At 53.3% G+C, this 18,173-nt stretch overlaps 1 protein-coding gene and 1 pseudogene across 5 annotated transcripts in view; one reads left to right on the forward strand and one right to left on the reverse strand.

Moving 5' to 3' along the window:
* Positions 1-869: 869 nt before the first annotated feature.
* Positions 870-1,326, reverse strand: LOC114506745 (annotated as a pseudogene).
* Positions 1,327-15,425: 14,099 nt separating this feature from the next.
* COL27A1 (collagen type XXVII alpha 1 chain) overlaps positions 15,426-18,173 on the forward strand; it is a 130,298-nt gene continuing 127,550 nt past the window's right edge. For 2 of the 5 annotated variants that reach the window (XM_028513371.2, XM_036022115.1), the window contains exon 1: positions 16,819-17,348. In XM_028513371.2, the coding sequence (XP_028369172.1) occupies positions 17,290-17,348 (59 nt within the window). In that variant the 5' untranslated portion in view covers positions 16,819-17,289. Of the gene's footprint in view, positions 15,675-16,814; positions 17,349-18,173 lie in introns of those variants that run through there. The other 3 variants (XM_036022114.1, XR_004902320.1, XR_004902319.1) reach the window with 3 other exon arrangements.

Here is an 18,173-nt window from a genome sequence, read left to right on the forward strand (position 1 = left end):
CACTTGAATCTGTGTGACCTTGAGGGAGCGGCTCAGCCTTTTTAGTTCCCATTGCCCCAATATTTAAGAGGGGGTAATAACACCTACACCTAGGAATTGATCCCATGGCCAGAGCACTCAGCATGGTGCCTGGGGCAGAGAAAGGGCTGAACGAATAGTGGCTACGCTGGCGACTGTCATTTCTGTGTTCAGAGACAAGTGAAACACTGCACCAATCCACAGGTGACCTCAGGCAAGACCCCTGTGCCTCCGTCTTCCCATCTGGGCAATGGGAATTGGCCCGGCACTCCCCAGTCCTGGACCCCAGTGAGCTGACCTTCAGTAGAACAGAGGGAGGTACCCCCCCACACACCCTACCGGGCACCTACCTGCATGTCCAGGGCCTGGGCAGATTATGGGGAAGTGGCTGGAAGTTCCCCACATCCTGTCGCCAGGGTCCCTGGGCTTCTGCTGGTGCCATTCATTATTTCCATAATTCAGGGGGGACTGGACATTGGCAGGGAGGTGCTGCTCCCGGAGACTCAAAGGGCCTAGGAAGGGGGCAGACACTGCCACAGGCTGGCCCACAGCAGCTCCTGCTGCCGGCTGTACCTACGGGAGACGGTGAGAGCAGGGCCCTGTGTCTGGGTTTGTTTCCACCACGCTTGGTGCGTTCCTAGGCAAGTTATGTCCTTCCTTGTTGGTGTTACCCATTCATTCATTCATTCATTCAGCAAACATGTATTGAGTATCACCACGACTCCAGGCTCTGTCAATAAGTGACCAAGTGTTTATCCTCCTCCTTAGGGGCAGCAGGTGGGAGGGGAGCGCGGGAGGGGGAACAAGGTGGGTACAGGGAGGTGATAGTCTAGTTTTGGACAGGTGGAGTCTTATTTATTTACTTATTTATCCATTGAGGCATTTTTATTTGCACATATGTATTGCATCCCTAGAAAAAGAACCCCAGGATTTTCCCTCCTGTGTGTTTTCGTCTTGCTTCTTCATGGTCCGTGATGCCCGCTGAGGTTGTCAGTGCAATGAAACCAAATGATGGGATGGAAGCAGGCTGTTCTGCCGTTTTTCTAGATTTTTGAGTCGCACATCGAATCTGGGGCCGGTTACTCCACACTTATTCAACCTGCCGGTAAGGGTTACAGCAATTTTCCCAGCTCCGTGGTCATCAGTAATTTCAAATTCATTAATGTAGCCATGCTTCATCATCACAGGTAGAAACCAGACAGTGGCTTTGGAGCACGGCCTGATAAGAACCTGGCATTTGCCTCTCTTTTCAGCATTGTTGACACTTTCGAGAGCATCAGCCCGGATATTCATGCGTACCTTTATGGCGGCACAGAAAGATGGCAGAAAGAGTGGAGTTATTTTATTTATTTTTTAAAATTAATTTATTTATTTTTAGAGAGGGAAGGGAGGGAAAAAGAGAGAGAGAGAAACATCAATGTGTGGTTGCTAGGGGCCATGGCCTGCAACCCAGGCATGTGCCCTGACTGGGAATTGAACCTGCGATGCTTTGGTTTGCAGCCTGTGCTCAATCCACTGAGCTACGCCAGCCAGGGCTGGAGTTTTATTTTTTAAAAATGTTATTATTTAGTTTTAGAGAGAGGGGAAGGGAGGGAGAGAAATATTGATGATTGATGATTGAATATTGATGAGAGAAAAACATCAACCAGCTGCCTCTTGTACTCGCCCTGTTGCGGGACCAAACCAGAACCGGGGCATACGCCCTGAGTGGGAATCAAACTGGCGACCTTTCACTTTATGGCATGCCGCCCAACCAGTTGAGCCACACTAGTCGGGCCTGGACAGGCAGGGGTTTGAGGTGTTCGTGGGACGACTGGGGAGGACCGATGGGAGGTTGAGTGGATGGGCCTGAAGCTTGTGGGAAACACCTGTGCTAGAGAGAGCACACTGAGGAGAGCAAGGACCCGCACCACCTCTGTCTCCCCACTCCCCCCCCTCCATGGTGGTGACCACAGTGCTGATGGTGGTGACCACAATGACGATGGCGGTGACCATGATCGTGGTGGTGATGGTGACGATGGTGAGAGTGACGATGGTGAGATTAACGATGGTGATGACGGTCACGATGGTGATGGTGATGTTGATGACGGTGACGAGAATCACTTATTAACGCCGCAGGCCCTAGAGCAAGTGATTTGCATATCGCCTTTCACTGAGTTCTCCGAACAGCCCAGAGGAGTAAGTCAGATTACCCCTGTGTCCAGAAAGAGTTGAAGCCAATAGGTGCGTGCCTTTGGCCAGGCTCCCTAGCAATGGGCCTGAGAGAAAGAGATGCACATATGTGGTTTTTTCACAAAACCTGGAAGACAGTGAGGGCAGCTGGGGGAAGCAGGGGAGGGAAGAGGAAGGAGGGAGGGAGGACGCCCGCCTGCAGCCCACATCGCGCAACAGCCACAGGCAGGCTCTTGTCCCCGCTTATCAGACCCCGGCTTCCAAGGGCAGGCCATCCCCTGGAGCGGCCACCAGACTCTCACTCCCCTGAGATGGGCGCACAGCAGGCACAGGACGGGAGCTGCAGTCCAGTGAGGTAATTCGCAGCCTCTGGGGACTCAGGAGGGGCCTCTAGGAGTCCCTGAGGCTCTGGCTGGGTGTGAAGGGCCCTCCTCGTAGAGGTTTGGCCCCCGTGTCTTCCAGCTCCTTTGCTGGCCTCTCTTTGGTGTGCGTGACTATGTATGTGAGCCTGTGTGGTGCCTGTGTATCACTGTGACTGTGTGTGTGCATGTGCGTGTGACCCTGTGTAGCACTGTGTGTGTGTGTGTGTGTGTGTGTGTGTGTCCTCTCTCCTCGGCCCATACCGCTCTCCATTTCCCCTCTGGCCTCCCTACCCGTGTCTCCGTGTCTCTCATCCCCACTGGCTCTTCTCTTGTCATCTGTCTCTCTTCCCTTCAAAACACGTGAGCACCGTTCTCTCGGGCCATCTGTCCTGTTCTTTTCCTATCTTCCGCCGTCTATCTCTTTCTTTCGTATGATTCATCTTCTCTCTGGCTTCTCTCTTTCCACCACTCTCTCTGTTTCCAGTTTGCCTTCTGCTTGTGTCTCTCGAATTCCATCTCTGTCTTTTTCTACCTCCATCTCTCAGTCTCTCTGCCTTTCCCCCTCCTTTCTTGCCCGTTAGTGCTCACAGCTGGGCCTGGTCCCGTGTGGTTGGGGTGCAGGCAGGGACTGGAGATAGGGCTGCAAAGGTGTGATAGGCAGCATCGCAGGGGTCTCTTCCCCTGTGGGCTTCCCGGCTCTGCCACCTTGTCCCCTTAGGCGACCTCTGTGCCAGGCAGTCCGCCTCCTCCAGAGGGCCAGGCCACCTGCACGCATGCGAGCGTGTGTGTGTAAGGTGGGGGGATGTGCTGCCAGCCGGGCCCTGCAGCTGGGAGAAAAGGAGCCAGGAGACACAATCACTTTTTTCTTTTTTTTACCTTTATTGAAATATAACTGACATATAACATTGCATGTGTTTAAAGTACAGAACACAATGATTTAATATAGGTATATAAGGAGCAATGGTGAGCACAGTAGGTTTAGTTAACACATCTATCACCTCACACAGTCACTATATATTTTTTGTGATGAGAACTTTGAAGCTGCACTCTCTTTGCAGTTTGCAAATAGACGATACCCATCCTCCACTGCAGTCACCCTGTCGCACATTACCTCCCTAGAACGTGTTCATCTTACAACTGGAAGTGTGTACCTTTTGACCGCCTTCATCCATGTTCCCCACTTCCTACCCTGGCCTTTAGCCACCACCAATCTCTTTTCTGTTCCTATGAATTCTCTTGTTTTTTTAGATTCCACATTTATGGAAGATTATACAGTGTTTGTCTTTCTCTGGCCGACTTATTTCACTTAGCGTGATACCCTCAAGGTTCATTCATGTTGTCGCAAACGGCAAGATTTCCTTCTTTTTATGGCTGAGTCATATTCCACTGTATCGTGAGATGCAGCCACCCCTGATGGGCTTGTGGACCCCAGAAGCCCTAGCCATCCCTGAGCTGTGCTTCCAGACCAGGTCCACCTTAGACAGCAGCCCTTGGCCAGCTCAGTTCAAGATGGTGGGAGGGGCTTGATGGAGACCAAACACAGCTCGATGCTAGACCCCCAGGCAATGGGGATCCAGCCTTCCAGGAGGGAAAGCCTGATGGAGAACCAAGACCTAGGGATGGGGGACAGGGGGACAGACTTGTTCAAGGTGTCACCGTGAGTTGTGGCAGGTCCAGAGCCAGAAGTCAGGGCTCCAGACCCCAAGCCCAGTCCTTTGGCATGGGTGCTGGGTGCGTCCTCATAAGGTGTGGCTATTCTCCCTGCCTAGCAGGTCCTGCTGGAAGCAGGAGGACCCTTTGCAGGTCCACAGAGAGGGCTGTGGTAACACTGAGGCATCAGCCCCGCCCCCCAAAAGTCCATCTCCTTTCCAAACTCCTCCCTCCCTCCCAACATTGTCACCCCTGCTTTGCTTTCCCAGAGGACTCCAGTGCTGAGCACTCCCCTCCCCACTGACCCCACAAACCATACCTGTGGTGCGCCCCAGTGCCCCAGGCTTCCACTCTCGTCTTGTTAGTGAGAAGCCAGCCAGCTGCTCCAATGCGTCTTCCAAGATCACATGTGAATAGGTGTGTGGGGCGCTGAGCTGGTGAGGTACGAATGCACATTAAGGTTTACGTGCTTCCTCCTCCGTCTTGCAAGACGTCTGGTCACTGGGGGTTTGGGAGAGCTGAAAGCTGAAGCTGCCTGATGTTCAGTCTTGTGCGATCTCAGTGAGGAAACGAGGCTCTGGGTCCCGGAGAAAGGGAAGAGGTGAGTGCCTGTGAAGGCACTAAGTGGGTGAGAGTAGGTGTTGGCAGGCCCTCAGGTTGGCCAGAAACAGATAAAGCCCCCGAAGGGATGTTCCATGGTGCCCATAAGGAGGCTGGACCCAACACACTGGTGTCCCAACTTCCTATGTCCAAAGTAGGCTACCGGGTCGAGAGCCAGCTGGCACAGGCAATGATGGCCAAGTGGCCAAAGATGGGAGCAGGAGGACAGAGAGACCTCCCGGAATGTGTTATTTTCCATAAGGCCCCAGGACCTCTGCCTGGACAGAACCAAGATAGGGGGATACAAGGGAGGCTCAGTAATGACCAGCACATGGAGATACATGAACTAGAAGTGGATTTTAGTTTATTCAAAGACAATATAGGAAGGTCACATTTCTTATGCCATGAGTGGTGGACCGAAACTCGGCTTTTGCGTATGTGGGATAAACGAGTAGGCCAAGAGATAGGAGTGAAGGGTCCCCCTTTCTCTCCAGCTGACGCGGTCATTCTAGAGGCCTCATCTAAAGGAGCATCTGCTACAGGTGGGATTTCCATGGGGTTCGGCATGGAAGAGCCTATTTTGAGGCTGATGAGACCCCTCAGTCACCCCGGCATGGCCATTCTGGTGCTGGTTGTTCTACCAGGAGGAAGCCAGTTAGGACTAGGTCCAGGGACAAGCCTGTCTTCCCTGTTTTTTTCCAGTTCCCAGTCCTTGGAGGACACACTGCCTGAGGAAATGTATTTACTGACTCTCTTTTTCTCTGCCCTATGGGAATGGATGCTGTGTATGTGGCGTGGGGGGTGGGGCAGTTTGGGGCTGGCAGCTGCAGCATCCTTGCCCACGCCTGGTGACGTGGGAGGGGAGGGGAGGGGAGGGGAGGGGCAGGGCGGGATTCAGTGGGTGCCAAGTGAAGGTATGGTCAGGAAAAGGTCAGAAGGCCATTTGGGCTGCGGGAGCCTCTGGGCCGTGGAACGCTGCCCATCACGGACGGAGGAGCGGCCGGCCAGCCCCACGGTGCTGCTCCGCACGTAATCCCTGCTGGGAATGAATGCTCCCTTGTGCGAGGTCCTTGTCTGCCCCGGAGCAGGTTACAGAGTTGAAGGATCACAGAGATCGGCCTCAGGAGCATAGAATCATAGAAGCCAAAAGCCAGTGCCAGGGAGGATTCCAGGATTTTACAGTCTTGGTCCTGGCATCAAAAGGCATTAGAAGTCTAGCCCTGTGGGCATAAAATGTTATGGTGTGAGTTACCCAGGAACCACAGCGTCATAGAACCTTGTGCTCGGGTGACCCTTGGAGGTTCTCGTGTCTGATACACATCTGGCTGCAGTGTTTCCCTGTAGAAAGTTCTAGCAAGGAGCAGTCTTCTTCAGGTAGACAAGGAGGTTACAGCAAGGAAGAACAGGACACAGGAGTTTTCTCTGAGGGAAGATTCTGGAAGTCCTAGGTTGAAATTCTGGCCCCAATGCCATTGTCAGGAGCTGTCACTGAGTGTGAAATTTCACCGTGACTTGTTTTTCTCTTGGATCTTGAAAGTCCTTTGACCTCCAAGCATCTGCTTTGCCATAAACCACTTCCGGGTCAGTAATGTCCTCAGGCCTCCTTTACATGAGCCATGATAAAGCCAGGCAACTCAAGATCTAGATGACCACCTTGGGCCTCTCGCTGCCCTAGCCCCAGCCCCTCTCCCCACCCTAAACGCCATTTCTGGCTCCTTCCTTCCTTTGCTTTGACCACCCAGCTCCCGGCAGGAAACCAGCTGGCTGGGAGACGCGATTCCAACAGCCCTGAGGCCAGCCATAGTGTACAGTGTGGTCCCGCCTCTAATGCCACCACCTCCTGGGGGCAGGCGGCATGGGCAGCAGCCTGTAATTTGGGGGTGGGAGATGGGACACCCAGGTCAGCTTTGAGCGGCCAGTCCCCAGAGGAAGGGAGTGGTCTGGGGGCTTGGGGAATCAAAGCCTTCCTCTCAGCTGCCTTGGTGACCATGAAGATAAAAATATTTATGGACAATTTTGCTCACTCTGGGGACGGCTGGGCACAGAACGGGACTGTTTTTCCCTTGGCTATGGCTGACCCTCCGCGTGGAAGGAGCTGGGACAAACACAGGTTGTTTATGAGGTCCGGCGCAGCCCCGGAGAGACTCGGCCACATACACTTTCCCCTCTTTCAGCAGGGACGTGAGCTTCTGGAAAGCTGCCCAAAGGAACAAGGGTGGGTTTCTGTCCTCTGTTAGCTTAGCTCTTGGTGGGGTTGAAGAGGGTTTTTTTTTCCCTGAGAGATGAGGCTAGTGTGTTATGGTGAATAACATGTTTCCCATAATTTGCCTTTTGAAAACACAAGGAAATTTGCGTATGTGGCCGAAACAGCCTGGGCAGAGAGCCTTCTGGAGAAGCTGGTCCTATTTCCCCACCGTGTCAGGCAGCTCGAGCTCAATAAACACTTGTTGACTGAATGAATGGATCATAGAAATGGCAAGCGGAGGCTGGGAGGAAGGCCCCGTGGAGATCCGCTGGGCAAGCTGCTTAGGTTTCAGGCAGGGAAACTGAGGCCCAGAGAGGGGGAAAGGGATGGAGGCTGCGTACAATTACAGATTTCATAGCTTACAACGATGATGTTGATGATGATGATGATGATGATAAATCATCTTTTCTGAGCACGGGGTGTTTTTCCAGGTTACCGAAAGCCTTCCCACTGGCCAGGTTCCCAGCGAGTCCACAGAGGAGGCAGAAAAAGATCAGAATCCCCTGTAACGTGTTCAGCAACTTGCCCACTCGTCTAGAAAGGGGTGAGGTGGGGTCAGCAACAAGTTCAGGCTGTTTTCTGTCACTCAGCAGATACCCCTCGTACAAAACCTACCCCTTGCTCTGAAAGGAGGGACCTGTCTCAGCCTGGGTTTAAATCCCAGCTCTACCATAAATAAACTGTTAAAATAAGTCCCCGCACCCACCTGAGCCTCAGTTACCCCACTTGCTGTTTGGGGCTCACGCTCACCATGGACTATGCTGGCTTCCCAGACTGGTGCAAGAATGGCATCAGAGAATGGGTCTGCAGCTGCCTTGGACACGGTCAGCGTGAGGCTGGTCCTGATGCTGGAATGTTGGTGTATCAGTGCATCCTCCCATCCACCCTCGGGAGGCGGCATTCTGATTCCAGCTCCCGAGATAAAAATAGCTGTAAGGGGAGGGGGGCAGCTCCCCAGGATATCTGGGCAGGATAAAAATAACCCTCAAGAACAGCTGGCTCCTTTTCTCCACTTTGGTATTCACCCACAGTCTTCTGATCTTTTATTTGGTTTCCCAAGTCGACCTACCATCCCAGGCAAACAATCCTCCTTGTTCTGGGGCCAGGTGGTAGCAAATTTATTCCAGGCTCTGGGAGTAGAGGCTTTGGAAGCGAGAAATATGGGTCCCATCCCAGTTCTGTCTACAACCCACTGCGTGGCTCCAAGCAAGTCACCCACGGAGTCCCCGTTCCTCCCCGATGCATGCTATCCAAGAGGACTTTCTTCGAGCATGGAAACGTTCTATTTCTGCATTGTTCATGACCGTGGCCACTAGCTGCATATGGCAGTCGCACACTCGAAATGTGGCTAGCGTGACTGAGAAACTTAATTTTTAATGTTTTACAAATAATGTTAAGGCACTTGAGTGTAAATAGCCACATGTGGCTAGTGGCGACCATACAGGATGATGTGGGCCCTCGGAGTGGAGATGGGAAAAGCACCTGCCTCTGGTCCCGGGGCGAGAAGGACGGATAATGCACACGCAGAGCCTGGCAGGCGGGGGGTGCCCACTGTTTGTTCGCTCCCCCCCTGCCCTGATGTGGACTTACCAGTGTCTTCGAGCTGAAGAATCCCCTTTTGGGAACACGCAACTCCGCTTTGCAGCTGGGCGGGAAGAGGACAGTGCTGGTGGGTAGGAAGGGGCTGCGGGGGCTTCCGTGGTGAGTGGGCTGGGAGAGCAGGGAGCATGTCTGAGGCAGACGACAAGCCCAGGTCAGGAGAAGGATAAAAATAGCTATACCTGCTCATTGCCACCCCCAGTTTTTGACCTTCACGAGCACTAGAGTGCCAAGTGGGTCTAAGAAATTCCCTTTTGTTGCACAGCGAGGTTAAGATCATAGGCCCTTTGACTCTGACGGTTGGTTCTAGGTTAGAATTTCAGTCCCATTGGTTACCAGCTATGTGACTTTGGGCAAGTTGTCAAACTCTCTGATTCCCATCTGTGAAATGGGTAGATTAACTGAGGGTTTTGTGGATAACTGATGAGTGAATGTATATGAAGCTCTTTGCAACGGGCACAGCATATCACGTGCTTAAAAAGTGGGAGCCATGGCCCATTGTATAGAAATAGAACCTTTGAACCACCCCCCTGAGTGAGTCCAGTGAGGTGCCTGTGAAACTTACGGGGGGGGGAGGCGTCTCCAGAAGACGTCTCTTTGGCGGTCCTCAGGATGAGGAAGGAATCAGGCATGGGAACAAGTCCTGGTGCCCTCAGATGGCAGATGACCCATCAAACTGTCAAGCTGGAAGTCATCCTGAAGTATTTGTGGCTTGCATCTCCTTTCCACTGACCCTGCCAAACAACACTCTCCTGGGACCCATCCAGAGACAAGCGGCTGCCTCTCTGTGACTTCCCACCCTCGGTCCTAGTGCAGCCTCCACTCTCTAGATTCAACTTCCTTCCAGCACGGCCGCAGGGTGGAGGTGTCTGCAGACTGGCCCTGGTGAAAATGCCCTGTGTGGGGGCCGGCTCAGCCGGGTCAAGGGCAGGGTTAATCCTTGCTGAGCTGGAGGAGCTGAAATTCAAAGTCTGCCCCTAGTTGAGAGCAGGGGGGGTATTTCATCAGCACATCATTTTGCTGGCAAAGGCACTGAGTCCATCCATCTATTTGTCCATTCTCTCACTGGACAGTAGTGATTGAGCACCTACTGTGTGCCAAGTCCTAGAGGGACATAGAAATGAATTCCTGTCCCCAAGATTCACAGCTTCGTGGGGGAGGTAGCTATGCCAATGCTAGCTATTAGAGTATGATACGGACTCTTATGTCAGGGCCAGGACCTGGGTGAGGAACTTATCTCAGGCACAAAATTTAATGTGGTATAAAACCCAGTATCAAGATAAGTAATAATTTATTGCAATATTTTAAAAATCAAAAGTAATGCAAAAAAGTCATGAATGAACAAGAGATAAAACCTTTCAATGAAGACAGGGTCAATATCACAGATTTTCCCTCTTGCCCCAGGCTCCGATACGGCTGGCACGGTGCTGTATTAATGGGGAGGCTGCGGGACAGCAAAGGCAGGCGTCTGATCCAGCCAGCGGTGGCTGGAATTGACTCCCATTGGCATACCCGTCTCTTCCCAACTTCACACTCAGGGGTAGCATGTTGGTGGATTGAGACTGGTCAGGATGAGAACATTTACACCATAGACACTGGCAGTTGCTAAAAATCAGGGCTTCCCTTCCTTTTCTGGAGAGCTGGTTGTTAACTATTCAGCAGCCCGCCATGATATCCAGACTGCACTGGGAGGGTAGGGGAAAGAAATCCAAGAAATACTTCCCAGAGAAGGAGATACCTTCTGAACTTTGCAGAATAAAAATACAGAAAAGAGCCCTGGCTGGCTTAGCTCAGTGGATTGAGCAAGGGCTGCGAACCAAAGTGTCGCAGGTTCAATTCCCAGTCAGGGCACATGCCTGAGTTGTAGGCCATGGCCCCCAGCAACCGCACATTGAAGTTTCTCTCTCTCTTTCTCCCTCCCTTTCCTCTCTAAAAATAAATAAATAAAATTTTTAACAAAAAAAAATAAAAAATAAAAACAAGAGTAACTTAAAAAAAAAGAATACAGAAAAGGAGAGAAAGAACATCTTTCCAAAGAAGGAACTCAATGTGCAAAGCACCAGAGGAAGGGAAAAAAGAGGACAGGAGGCCCTCAAATAACGTCGTTTCATGGCAACACCCTTTCGCTGTAATGTTGATGAGATGCCATAGGAACTGAACCTTTGTTGATATCAATTAGCCTATGGCAATGTTGGTTTTGTTCTACGTCATTTCACTGAATGTCATAAAACCCACTGATGGCATTAAAGGAGGACTTATTGTCCTCATGTAGAAGCTGACTGTGGCCAGACTGTGTGCTGTTGCAGAAGAAGGAAGTCTCAAGAAGGCAGAGGTTATAGTTCTTCAAGAGATGCCCCGAGACTGAGCAAGATCTGGGTCTCTGCTCCGGGACGAAACCGCAGCTCTCTCCTGGCTCAGGTAAGAGTTGGCAGTGGCGCACCATGGAGGCACGTGTTAATTACCCCAAACACCTGGAGAAGGAAACAGGCCCAGAAGGGTAAGGAGAGTCCCCAGGGCCCCACAGTGGGGCTGTGCTGTGAGCCTAGGGGGTGTCAACTTGGCCACACCCTGTGGCCAACCTCAGGCCCTGGGAAGGTTTGGGGTTCCGATAAAATCATAACCATTCCCAGATATCTGGAGAACCTAGTTTAAAAACTGCAGAAAATATCGGGGGGTGGGAAATCTCTCAGTCCATAAATAGCCCATCCCCAGGAGAATGGATGGTAACCGCCCATCTCTGATGATCTATTAGAACAGTTGTCCCCGTCTCCTGTGCCCATGGTATGGTCCTGCACCAATGGCAGGTTTTGATCACTCAGGGAGACTCACAGGGCTCCAAATGGCAATGCTTACAGATCGACGGCTCTTTGCAGGGAAATGGTGCAATATTGGACACTTGGTAACAGACCTCAGGATTGGAAATGACCACATACATTTTTTAAAAGATTTTATTCATTAATTTTTAGAGAGGGGAAGGGAGGGAGAAAGAGAGGAAGAGAAACATCAATGTGTGGTTGCCTCTTAAGGGCCCCCACTGGAGACCCAGCCCACAACCTAGGCATGTGCCCTTACTGGGAATCGAACCAACGACCTTTGGTTTGCAGGCCAGTGCTCAGTCCACTGAGCCACACCAGCCAGGGCCCACATACATTTTTTAAAAAAGATTTTATTTATTTTTGGAGGGAGGAGGAAGGAGAGAGAAACAGAGGGAGAGAAACATCAATGCGTGGATAGGCCCTTTGTGGAACGGTTGTTTGGTAGCAGGGTGGGGGCTGCTCTTTGTAGCTGCCAGGCCTGAGCCCAAGCCCAGGGGATAGGTAAGCCGTGATAATGGCCAGTGCTGCCTCCAGCCACTTCCCCTGAAAAAGGAACTGGACTGGCGTTGCCCGGAGGGGCAGAGGGAGAAGGCATTATTGGGGGCTGCCTCTCCCTCCAGCTTGGACTTCAGTTTAATTCACTCTCCTGGAACGCTTTATCTGAGGTGCTGGGAGCACAGCAGTGAGCAGAGCAGAGCGTGGTTTATCGGCAGCACCTACAACCAGGCCGGCCCCACAGCAGGTGCCCAGCAAGCGTGTTCACAGGTGAGGTCACGATGTAGCAGAGGGAGCAGGTGGCAGGGGGCGCCGACCTGCTCTAGTCTGGCAAACTGTGCTCTCATTCATGTATTCGTCCCTTCATTCATTTAATCCGTCTTCCACTCAGCATGTATGGAGCGCTTCCATGTGCCAGGCACAGCGCTTCCTCCTGGTGCCAGACATCCACATGGCTCACAGCGGGGACCACAGCTTATATTTGCCTGTGACCAGCGCCCAGCTCAGGGTCTGATGCGCGGCGGCATTCCCCCAAGTGACCAGGGAATGAACAACTCTATTTTTGGACATGCATTGTGTACACACTTCCTATGCTCCATGCCACACAGGGTCCAATATGAAATAAAGATCCATTTTGGTGTGCCCAGCAGCGCAGGGCATTGGGAGGATTGGGGAGACTAATCTGAGACTAAATCTAAGATGGCAAAGACTAAGACTGGGAACCTGAGTTCTCACCCCAGTTCTGCAGCGCCAGATAAATGAGCATGATCTGAGGCAGGACTTCCTGACCTGCAGCACCTCCTGTCTGTCTCCTTGCCAGCCTCCTGTGCTGACCACAGCACCTGGGGAGCAGGAGGCACAGCCCCAGGCACAGTGCATCCTCGGGGAAATCTTGGTGGATAAATCCATGGGGACTGATACCTGTGTCATGGCAACCCTCTGTCCTGCAGGCTAAGATCTCACTAGAGATTCATTTATAAATACTTATTGAGCACCTACTGTGTCTACCATTGAGGCTATTGAGATGAACAGTTCTCTGAAGGCAGATGTGTCTCCGAAAGCAAGTGGGTCCATGGCTGATGCGCTTGGGCAGGGAGTAAACCATGGGGCCCTTGAGTCTCCACCAGGCTAGGAAGTCCTGTCCAGCACTGTTTGTGCCCAGTCCCTGGTGCTGTGCCAGGAACCTCCTTGGCAGGAAGATGGGGTGTAAAGAGGCTGCGGAGGCAAGAAACAAGGTTCCTTCACAAGAATTCTCATCAGGGTCCATGCCTCCTCCTCCCAGCTGACCATGAACTCTTGGAAGAATGTAAGTCATGCTTTCTTTGCAACCTAGCAAAATACAGCCAGCTCTCAATAATTACCTACCAAATTGGATTTATTGTTAAAGAATATCTCATCTTCCTGAGTTCAAAGATTATCATGTTTGATGCATCTATTTTATAGATGGAGATAGCGAGGGGTCTTGAAAGGAACACAATCAATATTTCTGGGCTCTGAGGGGTATCCCATGAGTCCTTTGGGTTATCCATAGTGGAGCAGGGCTCCCTGGGGCTCGCCATTGGACACTCAGATTTGGGAATGAAATTTGGAAAGGTCTTGGTACTCAGCCACTGACCTGCTGCCTGACTATTGAGGAAATGCACCCTCTTGCCTGGAAATGGCTCTGTGGCCAGTGAGTCACAGGACATTACCCACACTGTGCAGAGGGGAGAATTAGATGGCTTTTCCACTGGGCTCACTGCACTCCTCTTGCAAAACCAGCCTGAAATTTACTCCTACCCTTCTGGCCTTCTTGTGACTCTTCCACTTGAGCTGTCTCTCTCCATGGCTGCATGCGTTTCCAAAATATCCTTTAGGAGCCAAAGGCCACCTCCTCCTGGGAGCCTTCCTTGCATTCTCTTGATCCCTTGGTCAGTTTGACAATTCCATTCACCTGCGTCTTTCTGATAACATCTATCACATTCCCCTAGTGTTATCTTTAAGCAATTGCAGGAGGTTCTCTGTGACGTATCTGTGTGTAGTGTCTCCCATATTGGCCCTGTTCCCTACCCCAAGCTGCTGTGTATGTCTTCTGTCCACATTATAAATATGTGTGCACTCAGAAAGCAGAACCATGTGCAAACTTCTTTGTCTTCACTCCCACAATGTACTGTTCCCCCAGCTTTCTACTGGAGTTCGCACACTGTAGGAGTTGAAAGAAAATTATTGAAATTATTAATGGTTTGAGAGCCTCTCATGTCCCAGGCTGCACACTAGGTGTGGGGATGTGAAAATGACGGCAACATGGTGTGATGTGTGCTACAATACGGGTGTGAGGCCGAGCTTTGAGCCACACCTAGAAGGACATGGGGTGGGGGGAGAACCTGGGAGAAAACAGAACTGACAAGGCCTTGAAGCATCCCGGCTTGTCCAGAGCCTGGGTCCAGGCATCAGAGAGAGTGAAGCTCGGGGCAGGACACGGAGCTGGGGAAGCTGGCCGGGATCTGCCCAGAGCCCTTTCAAGACTAAGATTTGGGTCTTCCTGCTCAGCTGCAGAGACAGGAATCAGACTACCTCAGCTCACACCCACCTCCTCCACCTGCCAGGTTGTGATCTCAGGAAAATGGCCTAACCTTTCAGAATCGTGCCTTTCTTATCTGCACACGGAGATACCAGGCCTCCTGTAGACAGTGACACTTAGCACGGCACTGTCCCTGGCTAGGGTGAGGTTGGCGAGGATGCCAAATACTCGGCGGCACCAAAAAACCTCTTCAGTATACAATGAAGTTTTATTTCTAAGGGGGTGCCAAAAAAACCCTAACTAATCAAAATACACAATATTTTAATGCAATACTTTAAACGTGTCAAAGTTAATGCAAAAATTCCATGATGAACAAAATACTAAAAAAAAAAAAAAAGTAAATAAGGGCAGGATCCACCTAGCACAAAGCATGCAGCTCAGAAAATGTCAACTACGATTGAGCTGGCAGTTGTTGACCCGAAAACCTGAGGAAAACCCCGGGGCCCCTCGCATCCAGAAGAAGGCTCGAACATGCACAATTTGTGAAGTTTGGGGGTATTCCTGCATTCTCTGGGGCTCGGTCCAAGCGGAGGTTAAGAACTTGGTTCAAGGTGGGGGTGGTTCCACGCGCCACCCAGCTGCCTGTGGGTTCCCCGGCACCACCCTGAGCCTCCCTTCTGGCAGCCGTGTGTGCTCTGCCCCCTGCAGGAAGCAGAGCACAACTCTGCGGCTTCTTTTCCTGGCTTGCTTGGCTTACCGCCCCTCCGCACCGCTCCCCCCCACCCCACCCCGCCCCTGCTTGGGACTTTTCCTAAAGTTTGTTGAAACCAGACACCTTGCTCCAGCGAGCCCGCGTGCAGCCTTGGTTTAAAAGGCCGCCTTCAGCGCACCCTCCCCGCCCCCAGCGGAGACTTCAAAAGGCCCGGCGGGCGCCGCGGCACCAGCACCTATGAGCCGCCCCCTGCGCCCAGAGCCCACGACGGAGTCGGAAGACGCAGAGCGGCCAAAGTTTCAACGCAGGCGGACCGGGCAGGAGGCTCAGCCCCGTGCGCCCATGCCCCTCCCGGTGCGGCTGCGCTGCGAGCGCCTGCGCCCAGTTTAGGGAAGGGGACCTGGCACCCCCGCCCCCGCGTCTGGGGCTGCGGGGACCCATGAATACAAATGCCGTTAGGCTCACGAGGAAGGACCGACCGTCCAGCCTCGCACCTAGGGACCCAGTAAGTGCCCCGGGGCTCTTCGATTGCTGGGGGTACCTGTGTGTGTTTTTAAAGGTGTGCGCATATGGGGAGGGGGTACACATTCGGAGAATGAGTGCGTTTGTGCCCACATTCGGTGGGCACTAGTGGAGAACTGTGTGTAAGTGGGAGCATGCCTGTGTATGTGCTCTTGTGGGTGTGTACATGGGGTGTGTGTGCGCGTGCAAACGTGTGCATGAGAAATATGTGCGCGGGTGTGTTGGTTGGAGGATCTGGCTAAGCTAGCGTGCATTCGTGCGTGTGTAAAGCACTAGTGTGCATGCATCTGCGGGTATGGAGTCTGGTGTTCGAGCCAATCCAGACACCCAGGGTGTGTTTATGTGGGCACAGGAGGAGCGCATGGCTGTGCTTGCATATGAATGAGTGGGAGCTTGTGTTTGAGTGTGGGGTAAGCGTGGGTGTGTGTGTGAGTGTGTGTGCGCACACCAGTGAACAAGTCGTGGAGGGGGAGGCGGGGGCAGTAGGGGCTTCTGATGCAGGGCTCCGACTGGGGTTGTGGATGTGCGAATTTGTCAGGTGTTTGCGGCAGGGTCAAGGGGTGCAGTTCTGTGCTCCAGTGTGGGGTCTCAGGGAGCATCTTTGATAGACTGGGTGGCGGGTGAGTGTCAAGCTGCCATTTCTTACCTCATGGAGAGGGAAGAATGAGAGGGTAACCAACATTTAACAAGCCCACCCACTACAGGTCCAGGAGTCTGTTCTCCTGGGAGTTCTGGGTCTGGGAGGAAAGGGGTGTGTGTGTGTGTGTGTGGCAGAACACTGGTTGTTGTGGGAGTCTGCACACTGAGTCCTGGTCCCACAGCTGTCCCTGGAACTCTGGGCTCCTTTCAGCAGTGGTGTCTGTCCCCTTTCTGTCTCTATCTCCGCCTCCAAACTTGGGACCTCACAAGCCGGAAGTCCCGAATCTCTGTGCTGTGGTCATCCCGCTGTGCAGCCCTGGCCAACTCGTTCCTCCCTGTCAATCTCAGTTTCCCCGTTTCTACAAAGGGGTGGGGGGAGTCTCAGCCGGGCTGTGGTGGGCCGGTCCAGAGTGTGTCCCTGGCTGCGGCCGGCAGGGGGCAGCAGGGGGCAGCAGAGGGCGGCCCAGCGTGGGGAGGAGAGAAGGTGGAGAGCTACCGCGGGCCGAGACTTTAAATCGCCTTCATTTCCCCCAAATCCTTCCTTTTCCTCTCCTCCCCCAGGCCGGCGGAGAGGCAGCTTCCACCGCCCTCTGTGCGCCCTCGCCCGGCCTTGCTCTGTCTCCGGGGACCGCCAACAGCCCGCCTCCAAAAGTTTGATCATCTCTTTCTTTCTCTATCTTTTTTTTTTTTCTGCTTCTTTTTGGTTGAAGCAGAAAAAGAGTGAGGCAGGGGCGAGCGCGGCGCCGGGACTCCTGGGACCATGGGCCTGGCGCTGGCGCTCGAGGGGCCCCGGCCGCGTTGCCTGGCTGCTCCGGCGCCCCTGGGCGCGGGACTGCGCTGCTTGCGCGGGGGCCACGCGCTCTGAGCCGGCCTGGCGCGGCGGGGCAGGGGGCTGGCGGCCCCATGGGGCGCGCCCACACTTGCCCCCCGGGTTCGGAAGCATGAAGTAGGGGCCCGCCATGGGAGCGGGATCCGCGCGGGGGCCCCGAGGCACAGCAGCGGTGGCGGCTCGTGGGGGGTGAGTATGAGCTTGGGGATGCCCCCCTTCCCAGCTTCCTGCTGCTCCAGCCTTGGAGAGAGCTGGGGTTCCCCTCGGAGCCAGACGCTTCCAGCAGAACGTCAGCTTCCTGCCCCTTCCTGTGCCCCTGTGAGGCGGGTGGCCAAGGGTTAACGCGGGCTGTGCCCCCGGCCCCAGGGTTGGCCAGTGCTGTTCTGCCCTACTCCGCCCGGCCCGGCCAGGGAAGGTCCGTGAAGAGCCAGCCTGGGGTCAGAATTGGAGGTGGGTGGTGGCGCCTGGAGGGGCCGGCAGGCGGCGGAGGGGGTGGATTGAGGATTCTTGGGGGAGGAGGGGGTGTCCGATTCTGCTATCCCGGTGTGTTCTGGTGTCGGTATCCGCAGGTCCCGAGCCTGTACGCCTCGGTTTCTGGCTGTTCTTGTAAAACTGTCCCCAAGTTTCTAGGTTTCCAGGTCTCGGTGGCTCCTGCTCTTGCTTGTGTCTGTGTGTCTTTGCACGTCCCCGGTTTCTGGAAATCTTTGCGTGTGTGTCAGTCTGTTTGGGTTTGGGTTTCAGTGTTTCCCTGCTTCTCTGGGGTAGGGGGTGGGGTCTCCATTCCTGTTGCTTTCCGGAGTGTGAGAGAGAGAAAGTTAGAGCCAGGCTGCCAGAGCAGGAAGGGCCCTGGAAGATCACTGAGTGGGACCCCTCATTGTACGTCTAGTTGCGGAGACAGAGGAGGAGGGCCAGAGAGGGGCAGGGAATTCCAAGGAGGGGCTAGGTAGAGCCTGGACTCACGATGCTCTGAGCCCCAGCCTGTAAAGTAGGAGTTGTAAGAGAGTGAAAGTGTGC

The sequence above is a fragment of the Phyllostomus discolor genome, chromosome 3 (genome assembly GCF_004126475.2).
Source record: "Phyllostomus discolor isolate MPI-MPIP mPhyDis1 chromosome 3, mPhyDis1.pri.v3, whole genome shotgun sequence".
Lineage (NCBI taxonomy): Eukaryota > Metazoa > Chordata > Mammalia > Chiroptera > Phyllostomidae > Phyllostomus > Phyllostomus discolor.